At 39.3% G+C, this 21,924-nt stretch overlaps 1 protein-coding gene across 1 annotated transcript in view; it reads right to left on the bottom strand.

The window, feature by feature from the left end:
- Positions 1-3,091: 3,091 nt before the first annotated feature.
- The window catches only part of LOC136792838 (uncharacterized), an 88,992-nt gene continuing 70,159 nt past the window's right edge, over positions 3,092-21,924 (bottom strand). The window contains exon 5 of the mRNA XM_067016888.1: positions 3,092-3,328. Coding sequence (XP_066872989.1) covers positions 3,272-3,328 — 57 coding nt within the window. The 3' untranslated portion in view covers positions 3,092-3,271. The remainder of the gene's footprint in view (positions 3,329-21,924) is intronic.

The raw sequence follows: 21,924 nt of genomic DNA, 5'->3' as shown, positions 1-21,924 counted from the left end.
TTTTTTTTAATGGAGTTTCTGGATAAAATAGCAGGTGTAATTATTTCCTAGCCTTCTTTGAACAAGAATAGACTTTTGAGAAAATTAGCACCTTTTCCTCCAGTTGTGTTTCAGATTTTGAAACAGGAAGAAGGTTTAGGACCCCACCTTGCTGTCCCATAATTAGGCTGTCAAACTCTCAGTTTTCTAAGGAGAGCCCCAGTTTATGCCTGTTGCCCTGGTGTCCCATTGGATTAACACTCCATTTCACTCTCAAAAGTGTCCTAGTTTGGATGGTGAATTTTGTGATTTCTCTACCCAAAATGCAACCTCAACAAGAGTAGTGACGAGAGAAGGTGCAGAGCCTCCAAGTCTTCCTTTCCAGGAGAATAAGTAGAAATCCTATTTCTCATGTTCTTTAAAGTAGAGGACTAAGGAGTAACCATCTGTCAGGGTCTACAACAATCATCATAATCATATTTACTACCATGTATTGAGCATTTACTATGAGCAATGATCTCTATGCGGTAGGTATTTAAATTTCATTCATGGGGTAAGAAAATTAAACCAAAGATACAAAGCAGTATATGATAGGAGCCAGGATTTGAAGCAGGGCAGTATGGCTCCAAGGTGTGTGCTCTGCTGTGCTGTGCTATTCTTTCATACATCCTGTTCATGGAGTGAAGAGTTCACAAAGTGGGCACTGTAAAAGGTTTCTCTGAGCCTAGGGGAGAATTTTCTATAAGCAAAGGGAAGAATTGGGCTCAATTCTTGAGGTACATATCCTCTTTCTTTTGTTTTATAATTTATGGTAAAAGAAAAAATGTGTCTCAAATGTCCCATCCCTCTTTTGTAATACCTCCAAGGCAGAGCTGGCACATAGCTGCCTTTCCCCTGTCCCCCACTGCAGACCTTCCACCCACCAGGTTTGGCAAGAGGAAATCACAGGAATCAAGGAGGAAATGAAGGCCAACACAAAGCATGCCCACTGTTTCACAACCTCGCTCCACCCTTCATTTACAGCTACACCACTTTCCCTGGGGGCCAATGATCATTGTTTTTCTCTCTGTCAGAGAGGCAATCCAGCTAAGTGAAAGAGAAATAGGAGAAAGGAGGGTGTGTGTGTGTGTGTGTGTGTGTGTGTGTGTGTGTGTGTGTTTAAAGAAAAGCAGCAGAGATTTAGATCATTTAGGTTTGTTCCAACTTAGAAGCAGTGCAGTGAATTGATTTACCTCTAATGGCTCCTTTCAGGATTTTAGACCTAGAGAAAGAAGGATTTTAGTGACACAGTGTGGCTTTGAGATATCTTATTCAGATCTAACTTCTGCAAAAAAAAAAAAAAAAAAAAGAGCTTTGGAATAGAAAATCTTTTAGGTGCCTATTTCTTTTGTAAATCAAACTTTGAAATCACCATGGGGCTGTGGGTTTAGAAACAGTTCAGTTCTAGGAAACGCCCATTGATCACAATAAGAACTATTCCATGTATTTACAGAACAGCTTCTACCATTGGATCATTAAGGCATACTTTCACGGTGAGGTCACTGATGCTGTGTAAGTCTAGAATTCATGGGGTGATCTGTTCCTTAAAGGAGTTCTGCCATGTCTTTGGCAAAAGCGTTCAGATGGTATGGATTGATGCCACTCAGAGTTCTTGGCTCAGCGATATACAAATCAGGTTGTAGCATGAATAAGGTACATTGGAAGTCTAACTTTCTGATATAAGGTAAGAGGGAAATGAGGTTATTTAAACAAACCATGTTATATGGTGGCCATTTTTGACAAAAATTCTTCTCAATCTATTAAAAACTATCATTAAATTATCAAATGTAATTTTGTCCTCTGATAGACAAAGGAGTAATGTTTAGACCATCTGAAGAATCTATTTGATTGAAAGGTGCAAACAAATGTGGTCTTGTTACCATCTCTGGATCCTTCTGAAAGCCCCACGTACAGAGTTCACATAGAGATTCCCAAGAGGGTAGTCGGGAGTGATAAGGGGCCCTTCACTAAGGCAGCTCATTTACCAACACTGCCCTGGGCTGAGAGTCAGGGCTCAGGTGCCCCTCTCAGATTACATCACCCTCTCTGTATGGCCTTGTACGCCAAGCTAAATTCTTCCATTCTGCAACTGGTTTTTATATAAAATGGCTGAATAATGAAACTTAGAACCATATGCTTTTTATTTCACTTTTAAACATTATTCTGAAGATGCAACCAAATAACCCCTAGCTGTTCTGTGCAGTGATTACATTTTACAAGTTGTGCCAGGGCTTCCCTGGTGGTGCAGTGGTTGAGAATCTGCCTGCCAATGCAGGGGACACAGGTTCGAGCCCTGGTCTGGGAGGAGCCCACATGCCGCGGAGCAACTAGGCTCGTGAGCCAAAACTACTGAGCCTGCGCGTCTGGAGCCTGTGCTCCGCAACAAGAGAGGCCGCAGCAGTGAGAGGCCCACACACCGCGATGAAGAGTGGACCCCGCTTGCCACAACTAGAGAGAGCCCTCACACATAAACGAAGACCCAACACAGCAAAAATAAATTAATGAATAAACTCCTACCCCCAACATCTTCTAAAAAAAAAAAAAAAGTTGTGCCAGTCCTTCATGTAGAGCTTAACACAGTAAATAGAAGGCAGCTTAATGTCCTGTGAAGGACATTTAAGCAAAGATCGTGTTTTTCTTTCGTCTTTTCCACAATTTAACATCCACTAAACAGGATACTGACTAAGGAATATATATGAAAAATATATTATCGTGTATATATATATATATATTACAGTATATATATATATATATTTTATTAAGTACATCTCGAGTCCATCTTATGAGTAAGGCAGTTGGGTTGTGATCTATCATTCTGTTTACAAGAATCAGCTAGCATTCATTTAGAACTTCTGTTTATGTGCCATAAAAAGAGGGTATCATATGATTAAAGGTAACCATCAAATTCTTTGGTAAATAGCATTCGGCAGCATTTGACGACAAGAGGATATTAGAAGGTAAGGGCTTTCTAAATGCCCAGAGGGTTAAGTACAATGAATGACATATAGCTGAATATAGCTGACATTATCAAGCACTGTTGTATCATTAATATCATTTACAATTCAACACACACCTCTTAATAGGAATTAAATGAATATTTTGGAGAATTTCAGGATAAGTCCATTTTACAAAATGAAAAATACCAGCTTGGGTCCAGCGACGCTTTTGCCCTTTTGAAGCAGTAGGGTTGACATTTTCCAGCACTAATGCTGTGTTTATTCAGCTCTTGGGATATCATTTCATTAATCATTATTCAGTTCTGTGAATGATCACTGTGCTGTTGAAAGACATTATGCCTTGCTTGTTGCCTCTTAAATAGAAATGAAACAATTAGAATATAGGACATCAGGATGTAGTGATTGATACAAAGAAAACAGTGAGACTTTATCCTTGTAGAAAAGTAGGTAGCTGCTAGATTTGTTTCCCTCTAAAATGTATTTTTCTAGCAAAGTAAAACCACAAGTAATAAGGTTGGAATATAAAATATACACCAGTGAAGAGAAATGATAAAATTTGCTAATTATTTTGCCAATATCTTTTTTAAAACAAATAAAATCAACAAAGGCTTTGGCTCCCAATTTTATTATAACCCATTTTCTGGACTTGAGATAAAATACTTCCGCTTTGGAGCAAAATTTCTTCCTAAATACATCCAAGATATAGGTAGAAAATAGATACAGTGAAATGGGAGCTGGACTACCCATGATTTTCTGAATATGATTCACAGTTATATTGTAATTTATATCTAAATAGAATTCTGACAGGATGCCATAGACTACTTCACAAGGTTGTAAATAATATATCTTGTCAAAGTAGTGCTTAACATCAGAGTGTGCAAGAACGTGTTCCAGAGTGAGCAAGCAATGGAGTCAGCGCAGAGGTGACTGTGCAAGAGCTCACGAGTTGACGTCTCAGCCTAGCCTCAATAACTCATGTGTCCTTTGCCTATGGTGTGTTGATTACCGGTATAAGTTACAGACTGACGGCATTACAATTAACCTGCATTAATGAGTGCCATTTGGTAAATTAAGGGGTCAAATGCAAATAGTGATGATTTCATCAGAACGACAAAAATCGGTTTCTTTAGGCAACACTGTGATCAGGAATTTTATTGTGACTATTACCTTATAAAATTTATTTAGGCTTTTGTGATGGGTGATTTTCTTTTAATTTCAAACCTAGTGAAAATGAGTTACCATGACCACATTTTTTCTTTCCACTACTATAACCATAATTTCTACCACAAATTATTCTTATCTGCTCACCAGACATCACGAAAATTTTTAACTTGATCTCTGAGTTAGGCATTTTGAATACTGGAAGTATTCACATTTACATAGACATTTAAAGAAATAAAGTAAAAATTAGCAGCTTATAGCATCCTAATTACCATTCTACTCTAGAAATCTAAAACTTCAATTAATCAAAATGCAACAAATAGAGCTGCCATTGAGATTTAAAATAAACAGCAAACACAAGTAGTTCAGGTTATTTCCTAGCTTCAGCATTTTTTTAGTCCAAAGCTCATAGCTTATCCACATATCTTGTACAATGAGGCAGAGGGTCATCATTATGACATGAAATGCTAGCACTTCCTCAATCATCAGTAAGATAAAATCATATCTTTTATATACTATCTACCAAGATAAGAACACGAAGAGGATATTCTAAGTGCTTTTAGAAAAGAAAGTTGAAATCAAACTGTTCAATATCTCCCTGGTTTTACAGACACTTGAGATAACTGTGGTTTTAATTTAGCGTAACAGCCAGCTATTTTGATAACTCATTAATTGGTTTTGGATAGATGGATGTCACCTGGCATTCCCTTAATTGGAAGGTGATATATTTTGGATGATCATGTGGTATTATAAATCCCTACTGCTTATGCTGGCCAAGGATTACTGTGTAAAAGATTACCAAGTAAGTGCAGCTCCAAAGCTCATAAAATCAGTGTGATTTATTTAAAACTGCCCTGGACTGGACCAACTACTGATCATTTCCACCAGTATATTATACACACTGGGATGACAGCAGGGACTTGGCACCTAATTACAAAGATAGGAACATTTTTTTTTTAATGCAGGTTTATATCTCAAAGGGATTCATAACGAATGCTAATTGAGTTCATTTTTGCCTAAGAAGATCTTAATCTTTCTACCTCAGGAGTCTAGTATTATATTATCTACAACAGTCAGACAAGGATGGGAGAGGTGTTAATATGGCTACCATATTATAGCCAAGGAAGTGATGAGAGAAGGTGAAGAAAGATTAGGACTGTGGCACTCACGGAGTCTCAGGACAGAATATGTACAAGAAAACATGTGTTTCAGCAGGTAGTGATATGGGCTAGAGCATATCTTGTACTGTGAAGAACAAGATAAAATTCCACAGACTCGGGTGTTTACAAAAATTCTTCCTCTTTATTTTATTTCTTTTTCCCCACACTTAGTCCTTGGATAAGGCTCTATTAGCAAGTCAAAGAGGATAAAGGTCATGAAGGATTTGTAGAAATGCTGTTCAGAACCCAGGACTGCATCTTGGAGACCAGGTATGTTGAATCTCTATAGGAAAGGTCCATAATCCACAACTCTGAAGGGAAAAGTAGTATTCAGTGGCTGTAGCAGGCCAATTTGGAATAAGTATCAGCAAATTAACTTTTCCCTGGGCTTTAGAATAAATCTTTCCTAGGGGTAGGAAAGTGGTGGCGTGGTAGGAATAGGATGTCTAACCTAAAGGATGTCTCATGGGCCTCATTAAAATAAGCAGAGAATCAGAAACTTGGAGGATGTGAAGAAATGAGAGGAGCTGGGACTTAGTGGCTAATGAGTAAGGGACCAAGGGACCAGGAATTTGCAATCTGGATCAGCTACTTCTTTGCCAGGTCACTCTGGGAAACTGACTTCATCTCTCTATTCTTCTGGCACCTTGCCTTTAAAGCAAGCTACTCAATCTTACCTCATAAGGCGGCTGTGAGAAACAGATAATAAAAGCAAGCTTGAAGAGTTGCAAGTATACAAAACTTATATAAATGTGAAAGAAGAACAAGGACTATTGGAATATATTACATAAGTTATATTTGATTAAATAAAAGGCTTTCACTCGCCTTGACATGTATTTTATTCATTTTATATTCATAAACCAAATGATACTGAGCTTGTATTACTTATCTAAAAGACTTTGCAAGCCTTCTGAGATTGTTACCATATTAGAAGCAAATTAAAGATTTACAACACAAGATAGTGTTTCTGATAGAATGGGGCCAGGCAGAGAGGCAATGAGACAATATTGATTTTTTGCCCAACAATTTCTTGGCTCTTGAGAGTTCAAAAAATGATGTTAAAACTCAGCAGTATTTCTTTTCTGTTTGTTTTATATTTTTACCCACATGAAGTTACCAGCTTATAGGGTATATGCTTATAACAAAAAAATGCCATCTAGTGCCATCCATAATTTTCATATATGTCACATAACTAAAGTAGATTTAACCTAAAAACTATAGTGTTTCTCTAAAACATATGCATATTCGTTTCTAGACTTTGACAAAGTGAAAGCCCAGTAAAAATCATCAAGAACTATTTGAATATTTACGTTAACGCCAAGCCACAAATCTGGCTCTGTCTAGAAATCTCTAACAAGCTGGAACATACAAAAACTTCTGACTGGTAGCATTGTTTTCACTTCCAAAAAAGACATTTAGCAAATTTGTTATTAGTTTAAATGGATACACACCTATACCCCTCTTTCAGAACATTTGAAATAATAATGACCAGCAACTTCCAGTTAAAATGTTCATTATTTACAATTTTATATGTCAATTATACCTCAATAAAGCTAAAAAATGTTGATTATGTATTAATTTACTAATGAACTGACTTTGCTGTTGTTTTATCAATGAAGTACAATTAGACATGGACTCTGCTTCTAGGCACAAACTCCGCTTTAATATGGTGTTTGGCCATCACAGTTGTGATAGCCTGAACTGGAGAAGGGGTCGACTGGGGGACCCAACCTGCAACCCAAGGCATGCCAGAAGTAGAACTGTCCATTGAGACAACTCAAACCCAGGCTTCTGCCTTCATAGGGAGTCTTAAGCTCAACAAGGCTAAGAAGCTGGTGACCCTCTTTTGAAAGAGTCCCACAATAATCGTAATCACATAGCAGCTATGTATCGACAGTCATGTATTGACTGTCGGCACTGAGCAAATATCTCATGGAAGCCTCACTACCACTACTGTAGTTATTTCCACCCTCATTTTACAGAGAATGAAACTCAGGGATGGATATCAGGCTGAGTTATGCAGCTTTGCCAACGTCGGGAGCAAGTAGGAGACAGATCTGGGATTTGAACTCAGGTCTGTCTGATGCATCCCTTATAATAGAGTGCCTCCCTTGGAGAGATGAGAGCTTAGCCATATTGGTAATACCTGTCTATTTTGTTGTAGAGGTTCAGGGTGGCTGCTGTAGTGAGGAGGGGTACTTTCTTCTTAGCCTTCCTACTTGAGTCCTCCATTCACACCACTGCCAGCAAATGATGGACAAAAAAAACCAAATTCTGTGTGCCCCTTCTGCATACAGAATGGGCTGAGTTTTGCCAAATTTGACCCAGATTATGTGAGGTTCCTGCTGAGTGAAGCTGAAGTTAATTACCTTAATGCCAATTAGAACAGGTTCATTTGAATATAATTCTGAGTAAAAGAGAAACGACCCATTCTGACTCATTCTTAATACTTGAACTTTGAAGTTGCTCAGAAGCAACTTTGGTCTGGAGGAAAACAATGGCTGGAAGGAAAGGAACTGGACTATTTATTAATGAATAAACTTATTAGTGCTATGTACAAAGGAGAAAGAATAAAGAGGCATCTCTAGTGTAATTTCTGGAATAAATAAAAGGAAAACATTGGAAGTGTGTGTTTGCGACTCCAAGGACAAGAAAAGATGTATTCGTTCAAAATCATTACCCTATTAAACTGAAAGAATACTGTCTTAGAAATAGCCTAAAATTATGCAAAATAAATCTAGGCTGATTTACACTATAGTATGTCCTGTAATAATAACTGCACTTGGAAAAGTCAATGCCAGAGTGACACTGTCTAGATTTAAGCAGAAAAGTACAATGAAATATTAGAAAGTATTTGTGAAATAAGATGATTTAATGATTATGAAAATAGAGGTGGGAAGAATGCTGGATGAAAGTTGCAGCAGGTTTATTCTATTTTCCTTTATCAGAACCAATTTTGTAATTACATTATTCAAAGTTTATTGATCCTTTGGTCCTGGTGGCCATGATTTTTTTTTTTTTTTTTTTTTTTTTTTTACCCAGGACAGGGTCAATCTAATAATTTACAGATGCACAATATATAATCAAAAGTGTAGATTTCTCAACAGGAACTCAAGCACAGGTGAGTCTCTACATTCCAGATTTGCCATTTTTAAGCTGGGATATGTGCTGGACTAATCTATACTCTTTCTTCTAGTATGACACCACTCAGCGTGGTGGCATATATAGTACTACTTACGAAGAAGAGAACAGAGAGTGGGTAACATATTTCTTAGGATGGCTTTGTAGAATGGGCCAGGAAGATTATATGATCCTATGATAGAATATACCTCCTTACACATTCCAAAACTGGAGAGCCACTTGGAACAATAGCTCCTCTTTGGAGATGGAAGTGACAACAGCTTTATTTAGCTTTACATTACACCAACTGCTGTCTCAAATAGTGGATGTTAAGTCCATCCATTGGTCATTCTTGCTTTATTGCCTTTCTTTCATCAGATTCATGTGTAACTAAAGATCAGCAAGAGAGAACAGATTGGGAGACAGGGGTGAAGCTTCAAGTACTGAAGGGAGAGAAGATCTGTTTAGTTGAGAGGATGGAAATATTAGACAGTTTGGCTTATACCCTTAAATGAATCTCCACCCATTCATTCCTTTCTCCTCCTCCTCCCTCTTTGGTATCATCACATCTGATACTTGGTGTTCCCTGAAATAGGTATAGCCTATCCAAAGACAATGTCAAGAGCTTTCTGTATAATATTTTCTTGTTCACATTCTGTAAGAAGCAATACATAAGGCCAAATCAGAACAGAATTATTTTAAATAGAATGTTTTTTAATGACTATGAGTGGAATATACCTTTAAGTATTCTTCTGGTACCATTAGGTAAATGAAAGTACCTTTTAACCAACAAAATTAATAAAATTTCTTAATGTTTTTGTTCTTAGACACTACTATCAATTTCCTCTGTCCAATTTGAGAATAATTTTTAGATTATTGCTAAGGTTACACCTGTAGTTATGGACAGACTTGGTTTCTACCCCTGCCCTTATCTCTAGGAAGATGATTCTTATTGCCTTCTCAAGCGTGAAGAGGCTAAAATGCCCACCCCACCCCTCCACCCCCCAACCCCCCAACCATCCTTTGCTCACTCCTGTGTCCAGGCTTGCCCCTACTCTGCTCTCAGAAAAAGAGTTCTTCTATGTCCCTCAGAGGGGAAGGGCCAGGCTACAGTCAGGAAGCAACAGAACAGCAACTGCTGCCCTCAGGATGGCACTGCCCACCTACTGCTGCCAACATGGTCCAGCCAAACAGGATGACATCCCCCTTGCAGGGATTCTGACAGACTACACCTGCTATTGTGAGGTAGGAAGAGCAGTTGGTAGCCCAGGTCCCAACTCTAACACCAGACTAATTGTACGGCCTTGGACAAGTTGACTTGGATTAAACTAAATTATTGGGCTTCCCTGGTGGCACAGTGGTTGAGAGTCCGCCTGTCGATGCAGGGGACACGGGTTCGTGCCCCGGTCCGGGAAGATCCCACATGCCGCAGAGAGGCTGGGCCCGTGAGCCATGGCCGCTGAGCCTGTGCGTCCGGAGCCTGCGCTCCGCAACGGGAGAGGCCACAACAGTGAGAGGCCCGCATACTGCAAAAAAAACAAAAACAAAAACAAACAAAAAAAAAACCAAACAAATATTGGGATGTAAACCCAGTCAAGCCCTCTAATTACTTACATCCAAGTAGTAAGATTAATTTATTATTTAACAGACACTATTGAATCTCTATTGTACTGGCCTTAGGAGACTCAAAGGAAATAAAAGATGCATCTGTGGTGTCTCTTTATTCTTTCACAAATTTTCTTTTTTTAGATAAATTTATTTATTTATTTATTTTTGGCTGCATTGGGTCTTTGTTGCTGTGCATGGGCTTTCTCTAGTTGTAGCGAGTTGAGGTTACTCTTCGTTGCAGTGCGTGGGCTTCTCATAGTGGTGGCTTCTCTTGTTGCAGAGCACAGGCTCTAGGCGTGCGGGCTTCAGTAGTTGTGGCATGCAGGCTCAGTAGTTGTGGCACACAGGTTTAGTTGCTCCGCGGCATGTAGGATCTTCCCGGACCAGGGCTCGAACCTGTATCCCCTGCATTGGTAGGTGGATTCTTAACCACTGTACCACCAGGGAAGTCCCAACAGCAGCTTTTTTTAAAGTATATTTTGGTCACACCACACAACCTGTGGGATCTCAGTTTCTCTACCAGGGATTGAACCCAGACATAGTAGGACTGTGCTGAGTCCTAGCCACTAGGCCACCAGGGAACTCCTTCTTTCACAAATATTGATAGAGTTTATACATTGTGTCCAGTGCTGGGCAGGATGTTGGGGATTCAGAGATGAGTAGGACCATCACTAATTTCAAGGAGCTCTTAGTCTGGTAAGATAGATTGAAAACAAAATAAATATTCACAAAACTCTGTTTTAAACACAGTGATACAGATGAGCCTAAGTAGGATAAAGCCACTGAATAACAGGAGAGACAGCACCTCACTCTGTGTGCAATGAGGCCACAGGCCTCGAAGATCGCTCTCAGGGTAGCAGAAACTGGAGCTGAGTCTCGAAGGAGAAGTAGGTTGTTTCACAAACATTACAAAATATCTTCTCAACATGTGCATCAGTAGTTCATTGGTTTTTATTACTGATTAGCACTCCATTGTATGAATATAACACAATTTGTTTTTCCATTCTATTAAAGGACATTTGGATTATTTCTAGTTTGGTTTGCTTGCATTGTTTCTAGTTCGGGATTATCATTTTTAAAAAGTTACTGTGAACATTCTCAAATAAGTCTTTTTGTAGGCATATATTTTCATTTCTAGGAGTGTGTTTCCTGATTGCTGTTTTATATATATATGTATGTGTGTGTGTGTGTGTGTGTGTGTGTGTTAAGTTCATAAAAGATTGCCAAACTTTGCCAAAATGGTTGTAATTATTCACTTTCATGAGCAATATATGAGTTCCAATAATTCCACAGCCTCTCCAACAGTTGGTATATCAGTCTTTTTAAAGTTTTAGCCATTCTAGTCAGTGTGAAATGCTACTTTGGTGTCTTTATTTGAGTTTCACTGATAATGAATGATGTTGGACATCTTTTCATGAGCTTATTGACTATTCTTATAATCTTCTATTGTGAAGCTTTCTAAGCCTTTGGCCCATTTTTTATTGATTAATTTGTTTTCTTATAATAAATATGTGTGTGTGTGTGTGTGTGTGTGTGTATTCACAAAACAAACATTTTCTCCCAGTCCGTGACTTGCCTTTGCATGTTATTAACAATGGCTCTTATGAGCAAACTTTTAAATTTTTTAATTTGGCATTTTAAAATTCATTTTAAATTTCATTCCAAGCTGTTTTGCTACTAGAATATAGAAATAAAGTTGATTTTTGTTTTGTGACCTTGTATTCTGGAACCATGCTAAATTAACTTGTTACTTCTAGTAGCTTTTTCATAGATTTATTAGGATTTTCTAAATAAATAATCATGTCATCTGCAAAAAAGATAGTTTTACTTCTACATTTTCCATCATTATGGTTTTTATTTCTTTTTCTTGCTTAACTGCAATGTTTATGACCTTTACTACATCGCTGTTTGTTTCGCAAACAATTAAATTACTTGGAATCCTTTCTGTCCTGTCAAAGTTGGTTTGGTTCTTTGTCAGGGCTGGCCTAGCCCAGTTTTGTCTTTAGTCCTCTGGTATGGCCTTTATCTGGGGTGTGGTCTTTGCTCACATAGTGTGGTGCTTTTGGGGTCTGAACTAAATGCCCAAGGTTCTCAGAGATGTCTACCAGTCCAACAGGAGCAGAATTCTGTCTTCCAGCCTTACATAACCTGTAATATCTTTTGTTCTGCTCTCAGCTCTGAAGCAATCATTCTCTTTTAAGATTCACAGAATTTCCCCCTCTGATTGCATAGCTTAGCCCTTAACCAAGGATTCACTGAAAACATATTCATAGAATCCTAGGGTCCCTGCTCTCCTCAGACCCCTCCTTTCCAGTACCTATGCCTGAGAATTCCAGATGCTTCAGCAGTCCTGAACTCTCATTTTAGCCTCCACAGCTCAGCAAAATCACTGTTCTCTGCTTGGGCTCCACCTCCCTGCACTTTGGTCCACTGCATGCCCCCAGCAGAAAACACAGGGTTTATCTCATATTTCTGTATCTCAAGGATTTCCTGCTGCTCAATGGTGGAAAACTTCATACATCTTTTTCTCAGTTTTATAGTATGTAAGGAACAAATTTGGTAGCGGTAACTCTGTCATAGCTGGAAGAAGAAGTCTCACAATTTAATTTGTATCCTCAATGCCTGGCCTGTATTCCATCAACGTAGGATGGATGGATACATGTATAAATGGATGTATGAACAACTGGGTTAGTGAAGAGATGCGTGGAAAATCCTATGTCTTTTCCCAGCATTATTTTTATCCTTAGCACTTCTCACAATCTAATATACTATATAATTATATACAATATAATTATATACAATATAATTATATAACATTATATATAATATAATTATATATAATATAATTATATATAATATACTATATAATTATAGTAGATAATATTATACTATATAATTTACCTTTTTTGCTTTATTTTTTGTATCACTCCCATTGGAATGACATTTTGTTTGTTATGTTCACTGATTTATTCCTAGTATTAGAATGACTGACTTATACAAAGTGTTCAATGCCTATGTGTTACAATGGATTGACAGATTTTTAAGGATGACCTGGCTTACTTTTACAGAAATATGCTGAATAGTGAAGTAAAGTTGAGAGGTATAAAATCCATCAATGGATAGTTAATGCTTTGGGGGGAGGGTCATTTTAGGATACGCTATCATTTTGACCTGACAGCTGGAATATTCATTGTAGCTACACCAACGCTTTTACTATTCCTCATTACATGTACCAAACTTACTCTTGCCTTAGAAACTTTGCCAGTCCATCTACCTAGAACCATCTCCTTGCTCTGCATGGATACAGAGTTCCTTCTGTCATTTAAAACTCAGTTCAAATTTCACCATTTCAGAGAAGTCCTCTCTGATCTAAAATGGAACTACGACAACCCCAGCTTCTCTCGCACTAATACTTTTATATTATATGCCTCTTATTTACTGGCCTTTATAAATTTCTCACTACCCTTCATTTCCATGAAGCATCTGACATTATCAAAACAAGACCATCATCATGCGACCTCAAATTCTTCAGGAAAAAACACACCTCTTTGTTTTCATAGTAGTCAATCTTTAAGTGGTCTCCTCATTCCCAGGTTACTTCTTGTCCATTTTACAGTTGCCTCCACTTCTGCCTCCTGTTCTATCAATACTAGGGTTCCAAGGCTCTGAACTCATGGGTTTCTGTAGTTTCATCCATTAACCTCATGTGGATGACTGCCAAACTCATCTTTTTAGATAGCCCAAATCTATTAGCCAAATTCTAGCTCTTCATTTCAGCAGACTCCTAAGCATTTTTTTCTCAATATGCCGTAACTCCTTAAGAGATTTCTGTCAAACCCTACTTCAGCTTTTTCTGGGGAGTAGGAAAGAACAGACCTTGAAAGCAGGTTCCATGGTTTTTTAGGGCTACTTCATCTTACTCCTTGCCCAATGCCCCTTTTCCTGGTTCCATTTTACTTATCATCCAGGTCTGAAATGAAACATTTCATTTCCTCAATGAACCTTTCCCCATCTGCCCTTTCCTCTCACCCCAGGTGAGGTCCTCTTGTTATGTACTCTCATCGGCCATTGGTACCTGTGAGTTCCACATCCCCAGATTCAACCAACCACAGATAGAAAATATTCCAAAAAAATTCCCAAAAGCAAAACTTAAATTAGCCACGTACCGGCAACAATTTACATAGCATTAACATTGCTTTAGGTATTATAAGTAATCTATAGGTGATTTAAAGTATATGGGAGGATATGCATAGGTTGTGTGCAAATACTATACCATTTTATATAAGGGACTTGAGCATTCCCAGATTTTAGTATCCTCACGGGTCCTGGAACCAATCTCCCACAGATACTGAGGAACGACTGTACTTTGTGCTTTTCCTTTGTAGCATTGCCACAATTAAATCAAAAAATATTCCTGTATTTACATATTTTATCAATTATTAATATCCAGGTAATTACTTACTTAATTACTAAAGCATGAACTAATTTAAGGGCAAATATCATATCTCTCCTTCACTAGTGTATCCTCAATGCCTCACACAAGTGTTTGGCTCATGGTAGGCAAAATACAAACATTTGCTGAGAGAATGAACAAATACTCCAGTATCTAGGACAGTGCCTGCCTGGCATATGATAGGGTTTTCCTATGCCCTGATCCACCAACATTGAAATACTCCCTTTTAGGTGAATTAATAGATGGATGGATAGATATATGAACAACTCTCAAAAGTCCCCTACTCTAGATTTCTGAGACTGGCATCCCAAGAATGATAGATAGATGGAAGAAAGAGAAGAAAGTTTTCATTGTCTAATATATTTTGGTGCTGATTACTAAAACCGCCAGCATACTACCTGTCCCTATAGAGCTCACCTTTGAAATTCAGTCTTTCTTTCTTTATTCCTTTTTCTTCCTCTCTCCCTCCCTTCCCTCCTTCCCCCCTCTCTCTCCCTCCCTCCCTCCCTTCCCTCCTTTCTTTCTTGCCTTCCTGCCTTCCTTTTTTTTAAAAGCAAATCTAATTCTGGCAAGAAACGTATTTTTAATATGCTTGGCACAGCTGCTTCTGCAGAGTTAGAAATGTTCAATAATACAACACAACATAAATAATACAAATAATAAAAATAATGATAGTACTACATTGTTAATATTAAACTGATTCATTTAAGGACTGGCAGCAACAAGTGTTGGTTCAAAGGAATTAAATACTTGGAGACTCTATAGATACACAGTAAGTATTAATTGGTCTGAATAGTACTCACAACCCATGAGAGATCTGTTTTCCTACATAGCTATTTCCATCTCAGGTTCAACAGAGACCACACTGAAAGGCTTCTTTGTTTGGGTACACTGTGATGCTGTTGGTACAGTACCTAAATGTCAAGATGATATCTCTAACACAGTAGATTTACACAGTACCATGCTTCACAGGAGCTTAATTGTGTTGTTTTAAAAACAGAATTGTGCCAAAGATCTGGCACCGTGCAAAGAATGCCAGATGGTTACTCTGAAAAGTCGCTTCTCAGAAACAGGTGAGTTTTCCATCTCACTGTCCTGCCCAAAGGTGAAGTTCTGCTTTGCCTTAGCTCTGTACTATTCAGGGAACCAGTTCTCAGTGAAGAAGCACTTTTCTAAAAATAGAAAGTATTTTTTCTTCCAGTGGTGCCAAGCACATAGTAAGCACTCATAGATACTACTGATTGATCTTTTAGGTTTAAAAATCAATATCTCCAGCCCAATTTTATTCTGAGCACCAGCAGCCAACTGCCCCCTCAGCATCTCTTCTTGGATATCTGCTACTTAGAAGCCAAAGCAGAACTATAAACTCCTATCCGCATTCCCCAAACCATGCTCTAGGCTAAATCAACTCCTAACCCTGGTCCTCTCCAACTCTGTAAAGGGTACCACCATCCACCAAATTTCTCAAGAAAAAAAGATAGGAGTTCTTATGGATTACTCTTGTTTTATAACATCCCACTGAAATTCACTAGTAAGTTCTGTTGACTAGTAAGTTCGGATGCCTACAGCATTCTCTCTTGCCTAAGTGGCCTCTCTCCTTCCACTCTTGTCCCTTTACACTCCATTGTCCAGTCAATTTTCCAGCATCCTGGGTAACAATGCAAACCAGAATATTTCACTCCCTTGACACCTTCCAAAAATATTTAGAATGAAATCCCATTCGTTGTCCCAGCTACAAGGCCTACTGATCTGCCCTTGCCAAAGGAGAACCTACTTGTTACCCCTTTCCTACTTACTGGCCACTACCCAGCCACACATGCCTTGTTTTGACCCTCAACACACCGAATGATTCCAGGCTCATGGGCTTGGCACCTGCTGCTCCTGCTGTTTAAAATGCACATCGCCCAGATCTACATGGGACTTCCTCCTTCTTATCTTTCAGACCACTGTTCAAACACTACCTTGTCAGATTTCCCTGTCTCCTTTGCTCTCAATCATACTACTTTATTTTTTCATAGCACTTGATTATTCTACCTAAAATATCTAAAAGTGTTATTTGCTCACGTGAATTTATTACGTGTCTTCCCACTAGTTCATAAGCTCCTTGAGCTCAGAGACTGACTCATCGATTACTGCTGCATCCCAGTACGTAGAAGTGTGACTGGCAGCCTGGCTGAAAATGCAACTAAGACCACCATTTGTCTCAATGGACCAGGCACCTTCCTGAGTCCTAAGATTCTGAAACTTTTACAGAGCATTATTTGGCTAGGATCAGTCACAGACAACATAAAAGAACCTAAGTTCAATTTTCCAGCAAATAAAATGAAACAAAAACTGAGACAATATGTCCACAGAGATAAGGTGTATTTAGGAAACGCTTGAATGCCACCTGAGATCTGATTTTCAAGCTAGGCTCTGGGTATACCTGGGGAAGCTGGTGCTCCAGGCACCCAAGCACCTCTCTGTTGCCAAAGCAACTCTGCTTTAATATGCTTTATTTTTTAAAAATATAATTGACTTCCACAAAAGGGGATATCTGACAAATAGGATTCTGCCACTGAAAAAGAATTAAGGGACTGCTTAATACATATGTTTATGTGCATTTAAAATCTCCAAAAATAGATATGAGATGTTTCTAGTAATCCCACACTTCTCACCGCTTTCTGGTCCCACTGTTGTTGCCCTAGTTGAGAGACGCGCCCCCCCCCTCCCTTAGTTGGCCCTGACAGTATCTGGAAGTATCTTCTGTCCCTTCTGATGATCTCTTCTTCACCCTGCTCTTAAATTAACATCTCTCCTCCCAAGCCCAAATCGGAGCTGTCCTTCCCCCAGTGGCTCCTGGTGCTACTGAGCTCAAGGTACACTCAGCAGACTGGCCTGTGACAACCTCCCTTACTTCACTCCTCCCTCCCTGTCTCTGCACCCTGCACACAACCCAGACCAGCTGTGCTCAACTGTTCACTTGACGTTCCCCAATCAGAGCTGAAATTCTCCCGTCTCGTGTATGGCTGTACTTAGGCCACTCCTCACAGTGATTTGCCTTTTCACTTGAACTTACCAGTGGAAACCCCACCTGTGCTCCCTTAGGTTCCCCATTCTGTACCCTCACCTCACCTTGCCCTCCGAGACATATATCCCCCTCCCTCAGTGCCCACAGCTTTGTTTGCACCACTCTTGTGACACAAATCATGCTGTTTTCCTCTCTGGACTATAGACACAGCCAGCACTCATGGGGAGAGGTAAGATTTAGAGCAGAGGAATCCGTGGCAGGTCCCACTTCAACTCATACTATTTGTGCAAGCTTGGACCTCTGAGCCTCAGCGTCTTTACCTATAAAGTATACGTAATAATAACTACATCTCAAAGTTGTGGGTATTGACGTATATGAAAATAATTTGGAGGCTATAAACGTGATGTGTTCTTATTACTATTTGCTGCTTGAGGGCTGGGACCATTTCCATCCATCTTTGTACCTGCCCCCTGGCCCCAATGTGCATCTAGCAGAGTCCGGTCATTTCAACACAATTCTGAGAAAAGGAGAAAGGATTCATTCCGACAAAATACCTTAACTTGAACTTTCAAGTCACTCAGAAGAGTTCTTTTAGATCTGGGGGGGAAGTGACTGAAAGAAAAGCTATTAGGCTATTTATTAACTGCTTTTGTTTGCATAACAGATTATTTGGGGGTAGGTCCAGATGAGCCTCTGACAGAGTTGCTGTGAATTTAGGACCATGCTGGATCTCTCATATGCTCTGAGAAGTCCAGCTCCCAGAAGTTTTGGGAGCTCCCAGCCCAGAAGCCCTTTGAGAGAGAACCTGAATGAGACATTTGCGTCAAGACATGTATAGGTTTGTCCATAGTATATGGTATATTTCCAGAAGGGGTTTAGATAGGAGGAAAAGAAAATGGGCTCCCTGAAGTGATGTTCTATGCAGGAGTCTTAAAGGATGGATCCGTCTCTGCATTCAAGTACCAAGGTTTGGATGATGCAGGGAGACATTTCAGGGGAAGCTGTGCCTGGCTTTCCTCTGATCCCGCTTCTTTTCCATCTTGTAGTGCTGGATCACCATGTCTGGCTATTTAAGTTGTGCACTGAACAAGGGTCACACAGGAAGACAACATTCACATAGTAAATTTGTGTGTTTTTTTTTTCTGCTATTTTCTGCCAAAGGAAAGTCAAGTAAGTGTCTTAAGGAAGGACTGACTTTTTGTTTGGACTAGGAGAGGCCCTGGCAGGGCACCCTTAGAAGGAGAGGGCTGTTGAGAGTGGAAAGAACTATGCCATTAAGAGTCCAACAGTTCTATTTTAAGATATCCCTGCAAATGAACTGGCCTCAGGAAGTAGAAGTTTTCCTACTGGCCAGAGTGGAGAAAAGCACCCGAGCCCAGTGGTCCAGAAGCAATTGATGGAAGCCTGTAGGCAGTAAGCAGAGCAGACACGTGGTCCATGGGGGGCATAGAGGGTCCCAGTCCAGGCCAGTTGGCCTGCCAGCTCTGCCCTCTGACAGGGCTGAAACTGCCACCGTTAGGCGCACATATAACTGGATCGTCACGATTCCCTCCTTACCATCTAGACTGAACACCCCCACATCCCTATAAAGGCAAGGACTGTTTGGTCATATTTACTACCTTAGAACCTAGTACAGGACCTGGCATGTAACAGTAATTCAGTAAATCTGGTTCTTTGACTGATGCCTGTGGGTTTTATAAGTTTTATCCAGGAAGCTTCATATACCGCATTTTCTCATTCCTTTTGTGCTTTCTTCCCAGACTGGGGAAGTTAGAAAATATCATGGCAGGAACCCCCATGAGGAAGTCATCTTTCCAGGCCCTTGTTTTCCACGCTTCCTCCATTTCCAAGTTATCAGAAGCATTTTCCTATGCCCTAAAATTCAGGACACTGATCAAGTCAGTTAAGAAGGTTTTATTCCAAGCCTGCTGAGTATAAAGGGCTGCATTTTACTTTGGGAAGGGATTCAAAGTCTTTCCAAATAAATGACCTGCTTGTCTAGCTGTCAGAATGTGGACTTCTTTGGCATTCTTACCCTCGTCCTAATTCAAGTTTATGCGCCAAAAACGGAACTTCTGCCTCTTTCAAATTCAAAAAGGTCTTCAGACCATGGCAGTCTTGCACAATATGGACCTGTTATTAGAGCAACAGAGGGTATTTACAGTGTATTTAAATAACATAGTGCAAAGAATTGGAGATTTGAAAGTCTGGCTGGGTTTGGAGAATTGACTTCCATAAATCCCAGACCCGAAAAATACCTTTTTTGTTCAAATGTTGGAAAGATTTTTGTCAACCTTTTTGCTTCATTAGGATTTCTTTAAGTTTTCCTGGTAACCAGGAACAAGTTTCACAATTTGTGCCGCGCTTGGCTCCTGTTCTGGAGAGTGAGGGAAAACTTGCTGTTATTTCAGTGATCCCTGCACAGTGGAGGATGGAGAATTCAGCACTGAGGAGCCCTGCCAGCAGTTAACCCTGCCAAACCAAACAGGAATCAGTGTGGACAATAGGAAGATTATGTGGTGGAAAATGGATACCCCGAATGAAGGCAGGAAAGCTACATCAATTATATTTAGAAGCTGTGTCTTTCCCCCAGGTTACAAAGCCATCCCTCTGAGTATTCAGAAGATGTTGCTGTTTCACCGAAGACTCACCCACAAAAGGTCAATGGGTGGAGTTGAAACAGAATGCTTTTTCTCTTATAACTTCCTGTGTGTTTTGGTATCTGGCCACAAATCTTTGTGCCAGCTCTGTGTCCTTTCCTTCACTCTGGTATCAGGCCTTCCAGGTCTCCCCAGAGGAGGAGGACAGAGCTGATCTGCCAGGAGCAGAGGCAGAGGGCTCAGCGGTCCCCTCAGCAGGTGCTTTTCACGCCAGGTTCCTAAGGGACAATTACCAGCCAACAGCCAGGCTCGGCCAGGTCCTCTGGTGAAAAACCTGAGCTCAGTCCAGGCTCAGCAGAATTGACCAGGGCTGTGTCCCCAAGTGTAAATGATTTTTCACTCCCTGTCTCTTTTTTTTAAAAAACAAAATCAAATGAATAATTCTGCTTTTTAACAATGAAACTGAAGTACAACTAATCATATGACACTCATGCACACATCACCAGGATGTTTACCTGTTACTATTATTCGAAACAGATCTTGTTTTATTTATTTAAAAAACAAAACTTTTAAGATACAGTAAATCTCCACCTTCAACCTTTCCTACCCAGGAGGTACCACCTGAAGATGGCATGGATCGTTCCCACGTGGTTTTTAGGGCTTTTATCACATATGTTTTTATTCATAAAATTTTATATAAAATGATCTTGCACGTTTAAACTTACATGAAAGATATAGTTTAATTTTTTTTTTTTTTTTTTTTTTGGTACGCGGGCCTCTCACTGTTGTGGTCTCTCCCGTTGCGGAGCACAGGCTCCGGACGCGCAGGCTCAGCGGCCATGGGTCACGGGCCCAGCCGCTCTGCGGCATGTGGGATCTTCCCGGACCGGGGAACAAATCCGTGTCCCCTGCATCAGCAGGCGGACTCTCAACCACTGCGCCACCAGGGAAGCCCAAAGATATAGTTTAGATATCCTTAAAAATTTATTTTTGCACCCAAACTAATGTTTTTGAAGTTTAACATTGTGACTATTGGTAAATCTAGCCTTAAGATCGTTTAATATTCCTTCAAAAAAATTAAATCTAGCCTCCTATTCAAGGGCATGCATTTTTCCCACTTTTTTTTTATTACAAAGAATGCAATGAACATGCTTGTACATTGATCCTAACACATATATCTAGTATTTATTGAGGTAAACACTCAATAAATCAGAAGTACCATTGCTGAGCCATAGTTCAGTCTTAACTTTACCAAGTAATGGCAAATTGATCTCCAAGAAGTTTATACTAATTTACAAGCCCTCCAGCAATGTCTAACATTTTCAACAAAACTTGATGTCAACAGATTATGTTTTGCTAATCAGATAGCTTCAAATGGTACCTCACTTTTATTTTTCAATTCCCTGGTAACTAATGAAGTTGAGCATATTTTCATATGCAATTGTCCATTTGTGCTTCTTGCTTTTAAATTGCCTCTTCATATGCTTCATCTACATTGCTACTGTGTTACTGTAAGGATTCTTCATAAATTTGGGATTTATATGTGGCTCCCATAGATTTTCCCAGTCTATGACTTTTCACTTTATGGTTTCTTTTAATTTTTAATGTAGTTAAAATTTGTTTTTTAAAGTAGTTAGATTTATTAATCTTTTTCTGTATAATTTACTGGTATTTTGTGATTCTTTTAGAAAAAGAATATATAGATATATGTATAGCTGATTCACTTTGCTGTACAGCAGAAACTAACACAACATTGTAAAGCAATTATAGTCCAATAAAAATTAACAAAAAAAGAAACATTATGTAAAAAAAAAAAACTTTCTTTAGCTTATATCCT

Source organism: Kogia breviceps, chromosome 16 (genome assembly GCF_026419965.1).
Source record: "Kogia breviceps isolate mKogBre1 chromosome 16, mKogBre1 haplotype 1, whole genome shotgun sequence".
In the NCBI taxonomy this organism is placed as follows: Eukaryota; Metazoa; Chordata; class Mammalia; order Artiodactyla; family Physeteridae; genus Kogia; species Kogia breviceps.
The sequence above is the reverse complement of the archived record's forward strand: the minus strand, read 5'-3'. Positions and strand labels throughout refer to the sequence as shown.